At 38.1% G+C, this 22,900-nt stretch overlaps 1 protein-coding gene across 2 annotated transcripts in view; it reads right to left on the reverse strand.

Moving 5' to 3' along the window:
• Positions 1-12,940: 12,940 nt before the first annotated feature.
• Positions 12,941-22,900, reverse strand: part of XIRP2 (xin actin binding repeat containing 2) — a 74,042-nt gene continuing 64,082 nt past the window's right edge. The window contains exons 6-7 of one of the 2 annotated variants that reach the window (XM_077883544.1): positions 21,114-21,247; positions 12,941-14,840 (exon numbers count right to left, since the gene is read on the reverse strand). In XM_077883544.1, coding sequence (XP_077739670.1) covers positions 13,334-14,840; positions 21,114-21,247 — 1,641 coding nt within the window. In that variant the 3' untranslated portion in view covers positions 12,941-13,333. The remainder of the gene's footprint in view (positions 14,841-21,113; positions 21,248-22,900) is intronic. The other variant, XM_077883543.1, reaches the window with a different exon arrangement.

A 22,900-nucleotide genomic window follows, 5' to 3' on the forward strand; every position in this document is an offset into this window, starting at 1 on the left:
GGATATGGGACTTCAAATAATAACTCCTTTTCATATCTTTGTGTTGTAATACTTGAACCTGTAATCTTGGGCAACTCAGTATCTACAAATCTTGCTTCTACCTACCCAACCTACATGTTCTATAAAAATGATTATATATTGTGTCATATATATGACATATTATATATATATATTATATAAAATTTAACTTCTAATACATGGGAAAATGTACATTTTAAGGCTAATAGACACTTCATGTCTATGTATCTGTATGTGTGTACTTATATGAATGAATTTGTATAACTTTAGGTACTGGATTCATTTTCATAAACTTTAAGATAATAAACATGTTTCTTGTAACATCTGCCTAACCCTATTTGTAACAAATGAAATCTACCCATGCAGCCATTGTTCTAGACTTCTACCCGGGGGTGTCACTGGCATCTAGACATGCAATTTGGGAGCATAACTACAGCTCTCTTGAAAGTAGTTTTTACATGTTATAAACATTGTCTGTTTGATACTTAGCATACACTCAAAAATCACTCCAGAAGATATCCTTATCAATTTTCACATGTGGTTCCATGTACAATGGCTCAAATTTTAGATTTGTACAGTGATTGACTCTTCAAATAAAATTTACCAAATGCCTACCATATCCTAAACTTTTTGCTAGGAATTGGAGAAATTTGGAAGATAGAATCAGATCGTTCCTATCTTTATAAAATTCCCAGTCAATAGGCGGGGTGGTGTGGGATAGAGTGCCATGGGCACTGATCAAATAACTTAACAAAAACATGTACAATTGCAAATGTGTTATGTTTTAAGAAGAAAAGCTGAGAGAAATATTTAAGTAGTAAACATCAGCTGGACTTCGTGAAACATTTTAATTGTGAATGGATGAAAGAAATAAGGATATAAACTATGACTCTTCATTCTATGGTTTTAGTAACAGGATGGATAATGGTGTCTGAGATATGTACTACTAGAAGAGTACCAAGGTTGAGGTTGAAGGTGAGGAGCGAGTGATGCTCTGATTTTGATGTGTTGGATTTAAGATGCCATTAAAACATCCAAGCGAAACTATCAAGTAGGCAGTTATCTATATGATTCTAACATTTAGAGAACTCAGGGAAAGTGGCATACGTTTGGAGTCATTGGTATTATGAAGATAATTGAAGCCTTGGGCATGTATAAAATTACTAGGAATAGTATAGATGAGGAAATAAAAGATATTAGCAAAACATTTTGAGAAACTGTAAATGGCTATAAGAAATTATGTAAATGGATGTGCATTTGTTCATACACTATATCAACAACAAAAAAAATCAATGCAGGTATTATGAATATCACAACTGGTAACATAAATGTTATCCATTTGATGATAAATATTTATCCAACTAATGTTATTAACTTATGACAAATATGTATTCAGAGTTGATGATTTTGATGACATTAAAATTGAACATGTTGGTTTGCTAAAATCAGCCTGAATAGCACTGAAAACTGCTGATATTAATGTTTTCATAATTTGGACATTAACTATTAAACACATACTCACGCACTAACATTCACACATACAAACATATGCACTTAGAGTATGAAATGTAGAAATTAAGACTTAAAGAGATCAGTTAATGAGCTAAGGCAGAGCATTTAATAATTTTTTTTCAGTATTTGTCCTTAGACATTGCCAGCATTAATTGTGTTTTATATATCATCTCAGTTACAAAGTCACTGAAATTTTTATTGAACAATAAATATTTTCGGTTAGATGAATTCAGGAAATAAAATAATTTGAAATTGGCTTTTTAATTAATTTGAGGAGATTTCTATATAGGCAAATAATGATAATATAGAAAGGTATGTTCAACAGAAATATCCTTTCACCAGTCTGTCCTTCTCCTAAAAGAAATGGTTTAATGGGGATGAAAGGAACATCATGATAATTAATAAATAGGGGGAGGAGCAAGATGCCGGAAGAGTAGGGTCTCCAAATCCCCTGTCTCCACCAAACTACCTAGAAAACCTTCAAATTATCCTGAAAATCTATGAATTCGGCCTGAGATTTAAAGAGAGACCAGCTGGAATGCTACAGTGAGAAGAGTTCGCGCATCTATCAAGGTAGGAAGACGGGGAAAAAGAAATAAAGGAACAAAGGCCTCCGAGGGGGAGGGGCCCCGCGAGGAGCCGGGCTGAGGCCGGGGCGAGTGTCCCCAGGACAGGAGAGCCCCGTCCCGGAGAGCAGGAGCTGCACCGACCTTCCCGGGCGGAAAGGGGCTCGTGGGGAGGTGGAGCAGGACCCAGGAGGGCGGGGATGCCCTCGGGCTCCCCGGGACAGTAACAGACACCTGCGCCCCGGGAGAGTGCGCCGAGCTCCCTAAGGGCTGCAGCGCGCACGGCGGGACCCGGCGGGACCCGGAGCAGCTGAAGGGGCTCGGGGGCGGCTCCGCGGAGGGGGCTGCGGGGCCCCGGGAGCAGCTCGGAGGGGCTCGGGCAGAAGAAGAGGCTCCGTGCGGAGGGGGCTGCGCGGTTCCAGGAGCAGCTCGGAGGGGCTCGGGCGGCAGCTCCGCGGAGGGGGCTGCGCGGCCCCGGGAGCAGCTCGGAGGGGCTCGGGCAGAGGAAGAGGCTCCGTGCGGAAGGGCCTGCGCGGTTCCAGGAGCAGCTCGGAGGGGCTTGGGCGGCAGCTCCGCGGAGGGGGCTGCGAGGCGGGAGCGCGAATCCACCAGCGCAGGCTCCGGAGCACAGGGCGCCGGGACACAGCCCAGGATCCGGCCTCCCCCGGGACAGGCAGAGGCCGGGAGGGCCCAGGACAGCGAGGACGCTCCTGCCCCAGCTGAGCAGATCAGCGGCCCCGCCCGGAGCCTCCAGGCCCTGCAGACGGAGTTCCTGCCGGAGCTGAATCCAGGTTTCCAGAGCTGCCCCGCCACTGGGGCTGTTCCTCCTGCGGCCTCACGGGGTAAACAACCCCCACCGAGCCCTGCACCAGGCAGGGGCACAGCAGCTCCCCCAACTGCTAACACCTGAAAATCAGCACAACAGGCCCCTCCCCCAGAACACCAGCTAGACGGACAAGTTCCAGGGGAAGCCAAGGGACTTAAAGTACACAGAATCAGAAGATACTCCCCGGTGGTTCTTTTTTTGTTTTGTTTTGTTTTGTTTTGTTTTGCTTTTTGATTTGTTTCCTTCCCCCACCCCCTTTTTTTCTCCTTTCTTTTTCTTTCTCTTTTTCTTCTTTTTTTTTTTTTTCGTTTTTTTTCTTTTTCTTCCCTTTTTTTTTCTCTTTCTCTTTTCTTTCCTTCTTTCTCTCCTCTCTTTTTCTCTTTTTCCCAATACAACTTGCTTTTGGCCACTCTGCACTGAGCAAAATGACTAGAAGGAAAACCTCACCTCAAAAGAAAGAATCAGAAACAGTCCTCTCTCCCACAGAGTTACAAAATCTGGATTACAATTCAATGTCAGAAAGCCAATTCAGAAGCACTATTATGCAGCTACTGGTGGCTCTAGAAAAAAGTATAAAGGACTCAAGAGACTTCATGACTGCAGAATTTAGAGCTAATCAGGCAGAAATTAAAAACCAATTGAATGAGATGCAATCCAAACTAGAAGTCCTAACGACGAGGGTTAACGAGGTGGAGGAACGAGTGAGTGACCTAGAAGACAAGTTGACAGCAAAGAGGGAAACTGAGGAAAAAAGAGACAAACAATTAAAAGACCATGAAGATAGATTAAGGGAAATAAACGACAGCTTGAGGAAGAAAAACCTACGTTTAATTGGGGTTCCCAAGGGCGCCGAAAGGGACAGAGGGCCAAAATATGTATTTGAACAAATTCTAGCTGAAAACTTTCCTAATCTGGGAAGGGAAACAGGCATTCAGATCCAGGAAATAGAGAGATCCCCCCCTAAAATCAATAAAAACCGTCCAACACCTCGACATTTAATTGTGAAGCTTGCAAATTCCAAAGATAAAGAGAAGATCCTTAAAGCAGCAAGAGACAAGAAATCCCTGACTTTTATGGGGAGGAGTATTAGGGTAACAGCAGACCTCTCCACAGAGACCTGGCAGGCCAGAAAGGGCTGGCAGGATATATTCAGGGTCCTAAATGAAAAGAACATGCAACCAAGAATACTTTATCCAGCAAGGCTCTCATTCAAAATGGAAGGAGAGATAAAGAGCTTCCAAGACAGGCAGCAACTAAAAGAATATGTGACCTCCAAACCAGCTCTGCAAGAAATTTTAAGGGGGCCTCTTAAAATTCCCCTTTAAGAAGAAGTTCAGTGGAACAGTCCACAAAAACAAAGACTGAATAGATATCATGATGACACTAAACTCATATCTCTCAATAGTAACTCTGAATGTGAACGGGCTTAATGACCCCATCAAAAGGCGCAGGGTTTCAGACTGGATAAAAAAGCAGGACCCATCTATTTGCTGTCTACAAGAGACTCATTTTAGACAGAAGGACACCTACAGCCTGAAAATAAAAGGTTGGAGAACCATTTACCATTCGAATGGTCCTCAAAAGAAAGCAGGGGTAGCCATCCTTATATCAGATAAACTAAAATTTACCCCAAAGACTGTAGTGAGAGATGAAGGGGGACACTATATCATACTTAAAGGATCTATTCAACAAGAGGACTTAACAATCCTCAATATATATGCTCCAAATGTGGGAGCTGCCAAATATATAAATCAATTATTAACCAAAGTGAAGAAATACTTAGATAATAATACACTTATACTTGGTGACTTCAATCTAGCTCTTTCTATACTCGATAGGTCTTCTAAGCAAAACATCTCCAAAGAAACGAGAGCTTTAAATGATACACTGGACCAGATGGATTTCACAGATATCTACAGAACTTTACATCCAAACTCAACTGAATACACATTCTTCTCAAGCGCACATGGAACTTTCTCCAGAATAGACCACATATTGGGTCACAAATCAGGTCTGAACCGATACCAAAAGATTGGGATTGTCCCCTGCATATTCTCGGACCATAATGCCTTGAAATTAGAACTAAATCACAACAAGAAGTTTGGAAGGACCTCAAACACATGGAGGTTAAGGACCATCCTGCTAAAAGATAAAAGGGTCAACCAGGAAATTAAGGAAGAATTAAAAAGATTCATGGAAACTAATGAGAATGAAGATACAACCGTTCAAAATCTTTGGGATGCAGCAAAAGCAGTCCTAAGGGGGAAATACATCGCAATACAAGCATCCATTCAAAAACTGGAAAGAACTCAAATACAAAAGCTAACCTTACACATAAAGGAGCTAGAGAAAAAACAGCAAATAGATCCTACACCCAAGAGAAGAAGGGAGCTAATAAAGATTCAAGCAGAACTCAACGAAATCGAGACCAGAAGAACTGTGGAACAGATCAACAGAACCAGGAGTTGGTTCTTTGAAAGAATTAATAAGATAGATAAACCATTAGCCAGCCTTATTAAAAAGAAGAGAGAGAAGACTCAAATTAATAAAATCATGAATGAGAAAGGAGAGATCACTACCAACACCAAGGAAATACAAACGATTTTAAAAACATATTATGAACAGCTATACGCCAATAAATTAGGCAATCTAGAAGAAATGGACGCATTCCTGGAAAGCCACAAACTACCAAAACTGGAACAGGAAGAAATAGAAAACCTGAACAGGCCAATAACCAGGGAGGAAATTGAAGCAGTCATCAAAAACCTCCCAAGACACAAGAGTCCAGGGCCAGATGGCTTCCCAGGAGAATTTTATCAAACGTTTAAAGAAGAAATCATACCTATTCTCCTAAAGCTGTTTGGAAAGATAGAAAGAGATGGAGTACTTCCAAATTCGTTCTATGAAGCCAGCATCACCTTAATTCCAAAGCCAGACAAAGACCCCGCCAAAAAGGAGAATTACAGACCAATATCCCTGATGAACATGGATGCAAAAATTCTCAACAAGATACTGGCCAATAGGATCCAACAGTACATTAAGAAAATTATTCACCATGACCAAGTAGGATTTATCCCTGGGACACAAGGCTGGTTCAACACCCGTAAAACAATCAATGTGATTCATCATATCAGCAAGAGAAAAACCAAGAACCATATGATCCTCTCATTGGATGCAGAGAAAGCATTTGACAAAATACAGCATCCATTCCTGATCAAAACTCTTCAGAGTGTAGGGATAGAGGGAACATTCCTCGACATCTTAAAAGCCATCTATGAAAAGCCCACAGCAAATATCATTATCAATGGGGAAGCACTGGGAGCCTTTCCCCTAAGATCAGGAACAAGACAGGGATGTCCACTCTCACCACTGCTATTCAACATAGTACTGGAAGTCCTAGCCTCAGCAATCAGACAACAAAAAGACATTAAAGGCATTCAAATTGGCAAAGAAGAAGTCAAACTCTCCCTCTTCGCCGATGACATGATACTCTACAAAGAAAACCCAAAAGTCTCCACCCCAAGATTGCTAGAACTCATACAGCAATTCGGTAGCGTGGCAGGATACAAAATCAATGCCCAGAAGTCAGTGGCATTTCTATACACTAACAATGAGACTGAAGAAAGAGAAATTAAGGAGTCAATCCCATTTACAATTGCACCCAAAAGCATAAGATACCTAGGAATAAACCTCACCAAAGATGTAAAGGATCTATACCCTCAAAACTATAGAACACTTCTGAAAGAAATTGAGGAAGACACAAAGAGATGGAAAAATATTCCATGCTCATGGATTGGCAGAATTAATATTGTGAAAATGTCAATGTTACCCAGGGCAATATACTCGTTTAATGCAATCCCTATCAAAATACCATGGACTTTCTTCAGAGAGTTAGAACAAATTATTTTAAGATTTGTGTGGAATCAGAAAAGACCCCGAATAGCCAGGGGAATTTTAAAAAAGAAAACCATATCTGGGGGCATCACAATGCCAGATTTCAGGTTGTACTACAAAGCTGTGGTCATCAAGACAGTGTGGTACTGGCACAAAAACAGACACATAGATCAGTGGAACAGAATAGAGAATCCAGAAGTGGACCCTGAACTTTATGGGCAACTAATATTCGATAAAGGAGGAAAGACTATCCATTGGAAGAAAGACAGTCTCTTCAATAAATGGTGCTGGGAAAATTGGACATCCACATGCAGAAGAATGAAACTAGACCACTCTCTTTCACCATACACAAAGATAAACTCAAAATGGATGAAAGATCTAAATGTGAGACAAGATTCCATCAAAATCCTAGAGAAGAACACAGGCAACACCCTTTTTGAACTCGGCCATAGTAACTTCTTGCAAGATACATCCACGAAGGCAAAAGAAACAAAAGCAAAAATGAACTATTGGGACTTCATCAAGATAAGAAGCTTTTGCACAGCAAAGGATACAGTCAACAAAACTCAAAGACAACCTACAGAATGGGAGAAGATATTTGCAAATGACATATCAGATAAAGGGCTAGTTTCCAAGATCTATAAAGAACTTATTAAACTCAACACCAAAGAAACAAACAATCCAATCATGAAATGGGCAAAAGACATGAACAGAAATCTCACAGAAGAAGACATAGACATGGCCAACATGCACATGAGAAAATGCTCTGCATCACTTGCCATCAGGGAAATACAAATCAAAACCACAATGAGATACCACCTCACACCAGTGAGAATGGGAAAAATTAACAAGGCAGGAAACAACAAATGTTGGAGAGGATGTGGAGAAACGGGAACCCTCTTACACTGTTGGTGGGAATGTGAACTGGTGCAGCCACTGTGGAAAACTGTGTGGAGGTTCCTCAAACAGTTAAAAATATACCTGCCCTACGACCCAGCAATTGCACTGTTGGGGATTTACCCCAAAGATACAAATGCAATGAAACGCCGGGACACCTGCACCCCGATGTTTCTAGCAGCAATGGCCACGATAGCCAAACTGTGGAAGGAGCCTCGGTGTCCAACGAAAGATGAATGGATAAAGAAGATGTGGTTTATGTATACAATGGAATATTACTCAGCTATTAGAAATGACAAATACCCACCATTTGCTTCAACGTGGATGGAACTGGAGGGTATTATGCTGAGTGAAGTAAGTCAGTCGGAGAAGGACAAACATTATATGTTCTCATTCATTTGGGGAATATAAATAATAGTGAAAGGGAAAATAAGGGAAGGGAGAAGAAATGTGTGGGAAATATCAGAAAGGGAGACAGAACATAAAGACTGCTAACTCTGGGAAACGAACTAGGGGTGGTAGAAGGGGAGGAGGGCGGGGGGTGGGAGTGAATGGGTGACGGGCACTGGGTGTTATTCTGTATGTTAGTAAATTGAACACCAATAAAAAAAATGATAATTAATAAATAAACATCTGCCGCCATCTTATAAAACTTGCAGTAAATTAGAGGGTGGACACAGTAGTAGTCATTACCAATTACTTCCTCTTTGAACCTTTTAAATCATCATTCATCAAAAACAGGTTAACTTAAAATGATAATGAGATGGATGGATCCAAGCACAGCTGGACACCTTCCCTTTGTTCCTGAAAAGAACCTGTGCTTGGTAAAGAACATGCTGGCAAGCTCACAAATCACGTTGCCTGCAAAAAGCTCAGAGCAAAACCAGTACATTCCTGTTTCCTCAGTATCTGGCACATGTAAACTTTTCTTGGAAATGCTTAGCTAAAGTGCGTAAATGGCTCTTAGGCACTCCCCCAGATTTCTGTATTTTAGATCTCACAAGATCAGGGTTAGTCCAACTACAGGACAAAGTGGGATGCCTGTGGCCATAATGTCCACTTTGGCTGTTGAATGGATCCACCAGCCTTGGAGAATTACAAAGGGCTGGATTTTGTGTACAGTGTCTTCTTGCTATAAGTAAACACTACACCACCAAAGCCTTCCAGCGCTCTCTCTCACTCTGATTCTTTGAAACAAGACTTGCTCTATTTGAAGGAGGCAGAAGTAATGGTATGCCAACATCTCTCTTTCTTTTCTTTTACTTCTGCCTTCACCATGAGGAGGACATGCTCAAAATAGCTTACTGGTCACAATACTATGGATGAAAAATAATCTAATACAGAGCTATTCTAGCTAATGTGACCCAAACAAGCACAGCCTAGAACAATTCTCCACAGACTTGCTGATGCTTGGGTGAGGCCAACCAAGACCACCAGGAACACCCAGTTGAGCTGGAGAGAGTTGTCTCCATTGTTTTTGAACAAAAGTGTGGATACTTACCCTTAATAGATAGGAACATGTCACTTCTATAGGCTCAGAAGGCTCAGAGGATTTTGAGGTTTCAACATTTTTGTTGAAACTTATTTCCACCACATTCTGGATCCCATTCTTTTCCAAACAAGTCCCTGACTCTGGCAAAAACTTTGATTTCCATGGGGCTCAGGTACTTTTACAATTAAATTACATTTAGCCTTTAATTGTTGATTCACACTTTCAACTTTTTTGTTAATTTTTTCCTAAAGTGATAGGGGTTAGCAATGGGCATTCAATTCAATGTCTCCTCCATGTCTCAAATATTTGATACATGGTACCAGCTACGCATTCGCCTCAACCATTATAGGCATCCTAGTTTACCACTGCTGAGAATTCTTACAATTGTACAGCCATCTTGTGCCCCTTATCAGCTGGCAGCAAATAGAGCAGCTCTAAAAGATCATCCCAGTGTCTACTTTCTTGGGCCACTCCCAGCATCAGGTTGTCCAGGTTGGCTTCTCAAAGATGTAAATTCTGAGACAGAGATTAATGTAGAGGATGTCTACCAGGGTGTGCTCTTGATTTCAAGGGAAAGGAAGGGACATAAACAAAGCTAGTTTGGACATAAGGAGAAGTTCAATGGTGACAGAGGCTCAGTGGAGGCCTCAGCCAACCCTACTGGGATATTTGACACTTTTAAGTGGAGTTTGCCTTTACTGATCACTTATTGAACACAGTCCATATGGGGGAAGTGGCTCTCTTCAGCTAAAGTGATCTTGGTAGGGGGCTGAAATTTGAGGGTTTTCTATGGGCAGCACTTCTGGTATTTGGGAAGTAACTCCTTATCCCTGAAGGAGGATCTTGATTGTGCATTATGGAGTCTTCAACCACATCATTACATTAAGTAAATTACAAGTATAGCAAAATGAAGACAGTTTAGCTTTTAAACTGGACATTTGTCACCTATTTATTATTATTCTGAAGTCTTCTAATTTAAGAGAATCCTTTGTGGCTATACATTTTCCTGAGTTGATTCCCTCTATAGACATAAGTATCAACTTTGATTAGTTTTGTTTGAATGCTTCTTTTTCTAGTCTGAGAGATTATATGGAAGATGCCATTATTTGTCCTTTTAAAAAAAAAGTCACTCTGCCAACAAATACCAAGGGCTCCATAATATTTGTTGAGTGGCTGTTGACTGGATGATGTCAGGCTTTCTATCTACTAGTTTACTTTGCAAAAAAAGATAGTATATCAAAACATAATGACCACATCGTAGACATTGTACTACCATTATTTTTCCTCTACCATTTGAATACCTAAAGTTTTAAAATTTCTTATGATATTTTAGGGGAAATATTTACAGCAAATGGACCTTGTTAAATAGATTGAATTAGCCTTTCCAAAGGACTCTATCAAAGCTGAGATTACGTTATTTTTATATTTATCTAAAAATATTTTTAGTCTTCTATTAGAGTTAATTTCCAGGGGATTGAGGCTCTGCACTCATCAGCACCTCTCATATGCTCTCAAAGCTCTTATTTTGAATCTGAGTATCATACCATAGCCTATTTCTGATCTCCATGTAAATTCAATTTTTCTAAAGTAAGATTTTACATTACTGTTAATACGTGCAGATTTCAAAACTTACATTAGATTTGGTTCTCAATAACATTTTCAGAGAGAGAAGGAGAGAGAAAAAAGTTTTGCATTTCTCTTTTTTTTTTTAATTTTTATTTATTTATGATAGTCACACAGGGAGAGAGAGAGAGGCAGAGACATAGGCAGAGGGAGAAGCAGGCTCCATGCACCGGGACCCCGACGTGGGATTCGACCCCGGGTCTCCAGGATCGCGCCCTGGGCCAAAGGCAGGTGCCAAACCACTGCGCCACCCAGGGATCCCTGCATTTCTTTTTCACTTCAATATCTATGGTTATCTTTCTCTAAGTTCATTTTCTTGGCAACGGGAAAATTTTCTACCCCTCAATTGGATAGTACCAGTAGTCAGTAACTATCAAAACACAGTAGAGAAAGTATTCTTCTTCTATCTTCCAGTTCCTTAAAAAATTGATGTGCCTTTAGAAATTACTCTAGAGATGTTTATAGAAAATTGTTAGTTTGGGGAAAAATATGCCAGATGCACATGTTGCTTGCACATTAGGGAATGGGTGGTATGTTTGCATTCTGTAATTTTATTGCACTGTTGGAAAACTATTGTTCTAATCCAAAAAATGCGCTGCCCAGAGCCCCAAATCTGTCACAAGGATTGATTGTGTGGAAGCTGCAAAAGACAATTCAGCACAATTTTCTGGGGGATAAAACATTTTTACAAGATTCATTGGAAGGCCCAGTCTCAAATAAATAATGCAAAGCCCCTTACATGCCAAGCTCTGCCATGACACTGCCTCCTCTAGTAAAGCATTTGGTCTATCATGGGCCCATTTGGACCCAGGAAATTATCTTCCTGGAAATAATATTTTTATAGCATAAATATAGATGGCACAGTTCTGTAATTAAATCCCAAGTGAAAAATAATTGAGAAATTGTTTCAGAATATTAACAAACATCTGTAAAAAAAAAAAAACTGAAGGTAAAATGTGGTTTCTTGCTGTTATGGGCTGAATTTTGTTGTCCTAAAAGTAGTATTTTGACGTCTGAACCAGTATATCTTAGAACAACTATATTTGGAGATGGAGTCTTTAAAGAAGTAACTAAAATAAAAAGAGGTCACTAAGGTGAGCCCTAGTCCAGTATGACTGGTATCCATTATAAGAGGAAGAACTCTGGACTCAGACCCATACAGAAGGAAGACCAGGTGCAGAGAGAAGCTGACCATTTAAAAGTCATGTAGCTGGGCTTCAGAAGAAACTGACATGCCAACTTGATCTTGGACTTCTAGCCTCCAGAATTATGAGAAAACAACTTTGTTTATGTTATGGCAGCCCTAATAAACTAGTAATGTAAGTCTTAGATCTATCTGGTTGAGAACATACTAGCAAGAATTTGTTATACTTTCTAAGGAGAAATAGTTTTCACCATTACATTGCATTTTCATACATAAAGTCAGTGGTCTGTGTTTATGTAGGAGAATAGGGGATCAGGCCTCTTTTCACATATGTATACTCCAAATTAATGTGAAGCCACTCGTTTATATTCAGATTATATTTTCCTCTCAGAATCATCAAATGTATTTGCAAGAAGGTAAAATCAGTAGAAATTCAGAAGACAGATTTTGCAAAGACTGTTTTGTAATAGAAAAACTTAACATCCATCAAATATGATTTAGAAAAACCTGACAAAACGTAGTAATAATATGACTTGTATATTTATTGATTACATATGGTAAGCAACAAAAATGCAATGTGCATAATTTATTTAAGTAACTTCTAAAATCTTTGTCATTCAGTTGATTTCTGAGAATGGACTCCACATTATCTTGAAGAAAAATTGATATTTTTCATTAAATGTTTATAAACATATTCCATGATAGTCTAGTATAGGTAATTATTTAAAAAACATAATAATCCTCCTATTTTTAATAATACAGAGCAAACAAGAAATGACAATTTTATATTTTCTAGTAATACTGTGGCTTTGATTTAGTTTTTTTTCTCCAAGATTATTAGCATGTAGGTGTGTGTTTGTGTAATGAGCTTGTGTGTTAAATACTTGCCCCTTAAAGACAGTTCCCAAATTATGGAAAACACATATACTTAAAATGTCAATATATTTGGAAAAAAAGTTACAGAAGTATTTTGATTTGTACCCCAGGTGATTTAATTTTATTTCAGCAGAAATTATAGAGAAGGTATAAGACATTGTGATACAGATCAGCAGTACAGAATCTTGCCAGTGATGTTATCCAACATGTTGAAAAACAGAGCGATATACTTAAGTGCCATTTGACTGGAAAACAGAGCCATATTTTTCATCTTTTCATTCCCTTCAGAATAAAAGTAGATTCAAACTGATTATGGAAAACATTGTATAGCTTAATACATGGAAAATCTGTTGTGATAGACATGAAATTTCTGAGCATCAAGTTTACAAGTTCAACAAAATGTTATCAAAATCTCTAGTCTTATTTTGGAACATCAATGTTTCTCAGTGCCCGAGTGTGGACTACAAGTGGCCCTCTAGGATGTTTTACTCAGTGTCACTGTAGCACCTGTTCCTCTTAATTTGCTCTTCCACAGTGAGTTGTTCAGACTGGACCTCCACTCCGGGAAATGAAGGTTTAGCTGCACATTCACTGCTCTGGGCATCAAAACTCATATTCCCATTACTGTGGGCTGTTCCTATTGCTTCACCATGCCAATGTTTGACATCCTTCCCCAATTCCCTTAAATACAAACATGGCATCGTTTTAATTTGATCTACAGAATCGATGAAGTCATGCTCGAAAATGTTCTCATTCTTTTTGGAAAAAGCAGCAATTTTCATGGTGTTGGAAAAGAAGAAGTGTAGATTTTTGTTATTTGCATGGTTTCTTTTGATGTTCAAGATATTTGTATCAGCAGAAGCTATAGACCTTTCCTCCTTTCCTCTTAACCCACCACGGAGGCCCGATTTGGGAGCAGACTGCAGGGTACTGCCAGCAGTGGCCCTGTCAGCCTGTTTACCGAGTGCCATAGCTAGTACATTCCTTGAATATGGCTTTTCAGATTCAAATATACCAAGTAACTCTGAAATTCTAGATGCATTTTCTAAACTTTCAATTTGATATTCACTTGCAGTGTAGTTTGCTTCACTTGACAGTGGTAATAGATTAGGAAATTCTAAAATAGATGTCTTCTGCCTGAAATTATTCAGACACGAGACGGCTACATAATTGTTATTATTATTCTTATTCAAATTCTCTTTACGATTTTCTGGCACCACCTCATCACCAGTGTTAGTAACCTGTAAAACTTCGCCACCATCAGGTTCATTAGTTTTTCCATTTTTCTCCTTCTCAGCACTCTGCACAACCACATTATTGTTGTCATTAAGATCCATTTCACTTTTCCTTTTATTCTTTGTATCTTCAGCCTCATTCAGCTTATCTTGCACATTCTTATTTCCCTCCTTCTTCTCATCTTTTCTTGCTTCGTACATTTCCATTTCTTTGGTTCCTGTAACATCCGCTTTCTGACATATATGGATGGACTGCAGATATGGCTGCAGGGAAGAAATGTTATCTTGTTCTTGTCCTTTATTTTCCAGAGTTTTAATGTGTTCTACTAGTGATTCACTTTTGAATTCAGCGGATGTAGCAACTGTTGTTTCTGGTGGCCATTTAGGTTTACTCATTTTGAGCTCTTCCTCAAGGAGGAAGGTTTTCTTAGGCATCTCTCTGGAAGGGGGCCAAATGATTTTTAATTTTCCCCTCTCCCTGAATTTTCTCAAATCATCTCTTTGCCCTCTACTGTTAACAACATCTAAATGTTTATTAGGATCTGCAAGTATGGCGGTGTTTTCTGCACTATTTTTACACATATTTGTTTTTTCGTTAGGAGTAAAGTCCACTGAGCTGCTTTGATTTTTGCAATTCCATTGATCTTTATGCTGTTTGTGTCCAAAACCTTCATCATAATTTCCTTTAGATTTGAAAAGTTGGCTAAAGTGAGGTTTACAATATATTTGTCCGTGAAGTGATGCATAATTTCCCAAACTGACAAAAAGAAAAAAAAAGAAAAAAATGTTTAACATTCCATATATATACTACAAATTCTTAGGGAATTAGGTTATTAATTATTTCAAGAATGAGTCAGAGATTCAGTGCAATTAACTTAACTGGCAATAGGGGATATGCTTATTAATTGAACATTCTTGTTAGATAATAGTTATTGCTAATACCCCACATGATACATGTCTTATAGTATTTAGAATTTCATACTGTATGTCAAGTGTTGGTATGATAGGTATTTTAGTATAATGCATATGTAGTTATAGTGCAAAATGATAGGACTAAATCTTTGGTAACTGTGATTTATGTGAGGGGGCCCAGGATTTTCAAAAAATCCTGAATAGCACACACACACACAAATCAGCTATTTAAATTTCCTTGTTAAGTAGGTTTTGAATGAATTAGAAAGCTTGCCTATGCAATTGTTTATTTGGCCTCTTTGGGGATATTAACAAGTAGAGTGTCTGTTAAAATTAAAATTAAATTTAATCAAAGGCATCATTTTTTAATATCTGAATCTCTGCATACAAACAGATCCACCAATCACATAGCAAAACTTAAAACCCATGGATAAAATTTATAACAAAACTAAGAGACAAGGTATCCTCACCAACCCTCAAAACACAAGAAGGTAAGAACAAACCAACAGTTATAGTGGCATCTGTATGAGTGATAGCAGAAGGAGCAAGGAAGGTGTCTAATTGTCCAGAAAATATAAGACCACAGGATAGCCAGCCAGTATTTCCTGGAAAGTATCACATGTCAACCAGAGAATAATAGCTGAAATGGGGAAGGGTTTTACTGTCTCCATTAGCCAGTGACTGCAAGGGCCCTGTGGTAGGAAAGTCTGAAGAGGATAGAGAAGTCAAACTCTCAAAACTGAACAATCAAGATCCCTTTTTAGGACAAGACTTTATACTGACAAAAAAAAAATGAGAGTGGTATCAAAATGTCATTGGATAATGATGACATCAATGAAAGAGAAGGTCTTGACTAACATGGGGGGAGAGGACTCAAGATAGGAAATCCAGAAATCAAGCCATTACAGTTTTTGGACAGTATATGAAAACTGGAAGAGGTAGCTCTGTGAAGTTTGGGAAAGCCAGTCTGAATTTTTCCTCCTTCTAAGATTTGGGAAAACTAATGCCTTACAAAAATAAGCAACAGAAAAGTACTGATGCCAAATATTATATAAAGTCATTATAAGAAAAAAGAGTAAGGAGCATTTTTAATATCCCTATAGACAATGAAAACATGCTAGAGAAACATGCTCTTAACATCAGAATTTTAAATATGGGCTAAAAGACATTAAAACATGATAAAGAGACTTGAAAGAACAGCATGAATTGTAATTAGAAAATATCATAAAGGAGATGCTAGAAATCAGGAAAAAACAGAAGTAAAAGAAAAAATTGAGTAATAAAAACTAAACTAAAAGAAATATAAGAGTAAATAAACACACTAGAAAGTATGTTAGAAAAGAAATAAGGGAATGAAAATTTACAATCGGAAATGAAAAAGGAGAAGGATTTGAGAGAAAGACAAATATTAAAGCAAGGCACAAAATATCCATGTACGGATAACAAGAGATCCTGAAGTAAAAAAGAAATCAATGAAATTGGTTAAATACTAAAAAGCTGTAATTTAAGGAAACTTTCCTGATATAAAGAGGTAAGAAACTGCATGTTGAAAGAGCACACTAGGCAACTGACACTGTTGACCCACAATGACCAACATCAAGAACTATTTTGGTAAAATTTCTGGACTTTATTTTTATTTTTTATTTTTTTGGACTTTAAATAAAAAGAAAAAAATCCTTTGTGTTTATCTAAAAAGAAAATAAAAGAGAGCATATGATTGAGAAGGGAAAGAAAATTAGATTATTATCAGTCATTTCCAATACTTTGTGCCAAAAGAAAACAGAATAATACATTTAAGATAGTTAATAAAAGAAAATGTAAGTCAAAGATTTTACTTTCAACAAAACAGACTCCATTATCAAGCTCATAGAATAGACGTTTCTGAGGGAGGTACTAGAAAATAAGCTTGCATAACCAGAAAGGCTACAGAAACATCAACATAAAGGTTGGTGGCAAGCATTCTATATACTGCTACCTATAAACTAAGATGAGATGAGGACAGTGAGGGAGATGATGTGACATGTAATGGCTGTGGACTATGACACCAAAGATATAGCACAATTTTGAAAAGGGGGTGTGGATGAGTGGGGAGCAAATGCCATTTTTTTAAGTTTTCATTATCAAATTAGGGGGGCTGATAGTTTTGCTATTCTAAAACTGTTGTCCAAATGAATATGGGATATTTTAATTCTTATATCTCCTTTGTCTTTGAGAACTAGAAGTCCTGAAGTGAAGGTCCATATGGAGACAGACCTGGCATGGAGAAGAGGCAAAGGCAAGAGCAATGCAGTTCTCAATTCAATTTGGAACTATTCCTACAAATTCATGATATATTTTTTCTTTGTATATAAATATTTGCTAGCTCTTACCACTAATAAAGCCTCAAAATAGTGACCAACCCAGTAAAAAGAGAATTGAGGTTATAGTCTTGAAATGCCATTTCTCACATAAAGAAAGCAAATGACTGACCAGGTTCATGGGAACTAAATGCACCAAATGAGCATGGAACTTCTAGTCCCATCAGACAGTGAGGAGACTATCAAAGATTACTTAGGTCTTGCCAAAAGGAATCAGGAGACAACCAGAAGAGGCCAAGACTAGAATAACTTGAACCTCAGTAGCGATAACAGCATCTGATTAAAACCAATCAAATAGGGAATTGCTGCGTGGCTCAGTGGTTTAGCGCCTGCCTTTGGCCCAGGGCATGATCCTGGAGACCAGGGATTGAGTCCCACGTCAGGCTCCCTGCATGGGGCCTACTTCTCCCTCTGCCTGTGTCTCTGCCTCTCTCTCAACTCTGTGTCTTTCATGAATAATAAATAAAATCTTAAAAAAAAAAAAAACAAACCAATCAAATATATGTAAACCTATGAGTTTATTTTATTTTTTTTACAGATTTATTTGTTTGTTTGTTTATTTATTTATGATAGAGAAAGAGAGAGAGAGAGAGAGGCAGAGACACAGGAGGAGGGAGAAGCGGGCTCCATGCCGGGAGCCCGATGTGTGACTCGATCCCGGGACTCCAGGATCGCGCCCTGGGCCAAAGGCAGGTGCTAAACTGCTGAGCCACTCAGGGATCCCCAACCTATGAGTTTATAATTCAAATATTTTATAATTGGTTACCTCTAGGCTATGATAAGGAACCATTTCATTACACTGTTATATAAATAAATGATACATTGGTGAAGCAAGTAAATAAAGGGAAAAAGCTATGCATTTATTTTTCTTTTCCTCCACCAACTGCACTACCAGGTAACCAAAGAGTAGATGAAGCATCTTCTGTAAAAGTATTCTAACTAATAATGAAAAAGAAAAAAGAAAATGGGAATATCAACATTTTGCAAACATCAATGAATGGATATAGACATTAAGCTTCAATATCTGCTATGATCACAAAACCAGAGGCAGCCAGACACTATGTGCTTATTCTCTTCTTGCCAACATTCCCTATGTTCTTGCAAAAGGTATCAAATCTTAGTTTACACTAGTTTCTAGATTCAGCTGACAGTCGGAAATGCAGGGGAGAAAAGGAGTATGTGAACTGCACGACTAGTGTGCAATCAGCAAATCCAGACTGTGGAAAATTCTACACGTCAGATATCTTGGGCTCTTCACAAATAAATTGCAAGGAATGAAGGAAATGGACAGAAACTCTATAGATTTAAAAGAGATGTTAAAGTTGAAAAAACTGAGCAAAACTATAGTATCTAGGAGAGCATATTTGGATTTAAAAAAACTATAAAAATGCAAGGAAGCAATGATGAAAAAGAATGCTGTTTACTCAGAGAGAGAGATAACTGGAGTTTGGGCACACGGAAGGAGCTTCTGAAAGGGCTGGCAATGTTTATTTCTTGAACTTGGTACTGGTTACAAAGTGTTCACTTTATAATCATTCATTAAGCCATACAGTTGCTTTTTCATTTTTCTATAGTTGTGGCTTTTGGTACAATAATTTTTTAAAAATATCAGTTATTAAATATTTTCGAGTCCTTGCTAAACGTCAGGCTTTACTAGGTATTGACAGTCAAACATTAACACATTTCCTACAGCTGGAAAACAATTACATTAGACGGTGTTAAGTATGGGGCAAGCACAGGGGATGCTCTGGGAGCACACAGGAGGGACACCGGATCCATATGTGGGGCTTAACGCAGGTTTCTTCATAGACATGAAGTCTCAGTTGAGGTCTGAAGAATACTGGCACATTAGTCTGGTGGAGAGGCCTGGGGAAAACTCCTATAAGGAGCGGAAATGACACTTGGGACCAGTTAGATATGAGAAAGATAATGATTTTGTGCAACTGAAAGAAGTGAAGTCTTCATGAAAACTAACATGTAATGGGAGGAAGAAGTGTTGGGAAAGGAGCTGGGACAAGATTCTAAACTGTCTGTTAACTCATAGTAAGATGCTAATATGACTTTTATAGAGGAAACCATATGTTTCAAACAAGGAAATGACCTCAGATTTACATTTTAGAAATATCATTTTCACTACATCATGGAACATGGCATTGGGGCAAGTTGTTGTTGGTGGTGATGGAGGTAAGAGGTGGTGGAAGCAGGGAGACTAACTTGCTAGAAATACTATTGCATTAGTGCAGATAGGACACTTGGAGGGTACTTGGTCTGTGGGGATGGAAAAAAGCATACAGTTCAAGAGGCTTTTATGGGACCTCCATTATAGGACTTGGTCATTGCTTGGGCATAGGGAATGAAGAAGAGGAAAGAGTCAAAGGTAACTTCATGTTCAGTCATTGAGCTAATGCTAATGTCTTTTATTGAGAGAGTATCATACAGATCATGAAGTCAAGGAAGGAATTTTGGTAGAGAGAAGATAATGGGGCATATTGAATTTGGTGTACTTATGAGAAATATAATTGGAGATAAATATTAATAATTGAGATATAAGCATCTGAAAGAGGACAGAACTGGGCTACTGAACAGATTTCAGAGTTATTCCCCATAGATAATGATTAAAGTCATGGGAGTGGATGCAATAAACCATATATATAAAGAATACAAACAGTGATAAAAATAAATGTCCATAACAGAATTCTAGGGAACATTTCAATGATGGACAGAGAAAGAATCACCCACATAGGAGTCTGAGAAGGAAGACCCAGAAGGTAGCAGGAAACCATTATACTCTGGTGTCATGGAAACCAAAGGAAAAAAATGTTGCAACAAGGGGTGTTTGACATTGTCTATCAAAGCCAGGAAAGATATAATCTGATACACACTAGATTTAGCAAAAATAATTACAATTTCAGCATCTCAGATTATAGCTACACCAAATGCCACACTCATTAAAATTCATTTGTAACTGTGTTGATATGGTGCTTCTGTTGCACTAGAGGGGGAGGGAAACAGTATATCTTACCTGACACTGACAATACTCTACAATTATTATGATTTTTACTTAGATGAAACACCCAAACCTAGGTAAACTCCAGCCCACCATCTGATTTTGTATGTGAAGTTTTATTGGAATACACTTGGGCCTCTCAGTTTACAGCCACACTTGTTTGTTTAGTTATCTGTGGATGCTTTTGCACTCAACTAGAAGCTGACTAGTGACAGAAACAGTATGGCTTATAAAGTTGAAAAGATTTACTATCTGGCCCTTTACAGCAAAAGTTTACTGAATCCTGATCTAAAAATTTAGATTTTAGGGGGGTGCCTGGCTGGCTCGGTCTCTAGAGTATGCAGTTCTTGATCTCAGGTTTTTTTTTTTTTTCAGGGTTTTGAGTCTAAGTCCCACATTGGGCTTACTTTAAATAGGGTCAAAAATAGAATCTAGACTTTAGATAAAGTAAGAACTTAAAAAACCTGACTTGCATAGCACTTCTTGATTTTTCTTATCTCTGTGATCTCTAGGTTTGGACAAAAGGGAACTTTCTGGATTTGATCAGAAATCAGATTTCCTTTTGATATTTCAAAAGGAAAAAGGTCATGGCTATCCTGAGAAAAACATAACAGAACCTGACCACATCCCCTTTGATAGTTGTTTTAAACTCATGGCAACAAGATCTAGAAAAATCCATAGCTTCTTTTGTACATGTATGTGTATATGTACAATATCCTCCAATATTTGTGTCGCAGCCCACAAAACATTTTACCTCAGTTTACTGTTGCAGTGGTGGCATCGGAAGCAGGATTTATGAAAACTCTGCTTGTCTGCTACTAGGCACTCCATTGGATAAACAGTCTTTTGACAAAGTATACATATTTCCTTGTCTTGGGGTAGCAGCTTCTAAAAATGAAAATTCGCAGAAGTTAATATGATACTATCTTCAATCCCATTGTAAAACCCAAACAAACAACAGCATATAGACTGCTATGCAGTTAAGAAAAAGCTCTAAGACTATTGTCCTAATATTGCTTCTCTGGACATGAGCCTACCATCAGGTTTGAGGGTCTGGTACAATCAATATCCAACGTTTTCATTTTTTAAAGCATTCTGGAGAGATTTTTTTCAGAGTATCTACATACTTGTTAAAGCTGAGGATATTGTATTTATTTAAATATTTCCTTGATGACTTAGTGTTGACTCTGTGACATCGTTTCTTAATGTTAATACAGTGAGACTCCTGAATACATCCTGAGATGTTCAAGGCCATTTCTCCTCCGTCTAAATGGCTTTTTTGGACTCTCATGTTTGCCTTTTATACTTTTCCTACCTCTTCCCTTGCTTTAGAGTATCGATAACCACATGCTGCTGAGCTCAGGTGAACGCAGGCTCCTATAAATCACAGTAGTTATATTGCTAACCAGTGTTTAGATGGTGGTTCAAAGCTGACATAGAATTTTTACCTCATTATTTTGATCCTCACCACAATCCCACGAAACTAACAAATTAAGCTTTCATATTAGTTCTGTATAAAAGCATATATGCTCAGTGTTCTTTTTATAAATGAGTATGTATTTTAGGCCTCTGATGCTTGATTTGAACTACTAAGAGATCTCCTTTGTATTTTTTTGTTTGTTTTTGGTTCTAGTAGGACGCATATTTCTAATATAAATACTGGGTGGTTTTTGTTTCTGCATTTTCTGTATGCTTTTAGTTATCTTAACAGAAACTGAGCATTTGAAATTAATCAGACAGCTTTGCTTGATTATGCCAGAAGCAAGCACATTAACAAATCATATTAATCTGATAAACTAGATACATATGTTACAAATATGATAGAGGCAGAATTATTAGTTTCAGCAGTTTTTATTTTCGAGCTTGATATTTCTTTCAATCTGTTTTTTTTTTAAAATCTTTTTTTAAATTTATTTTATTTATGATAGTCACATAGAGAGAGAGAGAGAGAGAGGCAGAGACACAGGCAGAGGGAGAAGCAGGCTCCATGCACCGGGAGCCTGACGTGGGATTTGATCCCGGATCTCCAGGATCGCGCCCTGGGCCAAAGGCAGGCGCCAAACCGCTGCGCCACCCAGGGATCCCCTCTTTCAATCTGTTTAGAAGGATGGACTATGCTAATGGTGCACATTAATTATGTCAAATCCTTTTATAATAAAGCCTCATTAATTATAAAAGGTAGGGAAATATAAAGAAATAAAATGTTCTCTGATGTTAAAAAATAAGTACTAAGTTTGTGTGTTTTGAATCTTCCTCCTTCTAAATATATAATCAGATTTTTAAAATATATTGTCCATGTTCACCTGTGAATGAGGTCAACCAAGCTATCATTTGGAGTTTAAGAAAGGTAAAATAAAATTAGTTTAAAGGAAAAAAAAAAAAACAACAACAACAGTGGCATTAGAGAATGCTAACTCCACCCAGGTTAATAACCATAATTAAATGTACAAATGGTCCAATTCCATACTCGTACTTGTGTCAAAGATATCAATCAATAAAAATCATTAAGGCACATATGAAGGGTGTAAATTGTTCCTTAGA

The sequence above is a fragment of the Canis aureus genome, chromosome 34 (assembly GCF_053574225.1).
Source record: "Canis aureus isolate CA01 chromosome 34, VMU_Caureus_v.1.0, whole genome shotgun sequence".
Lineage (NCBI taxonomy): Eukaryota > Metazoa > Chordata > Mammalia > Carnivora > Canidae > Canis > Canis aureus.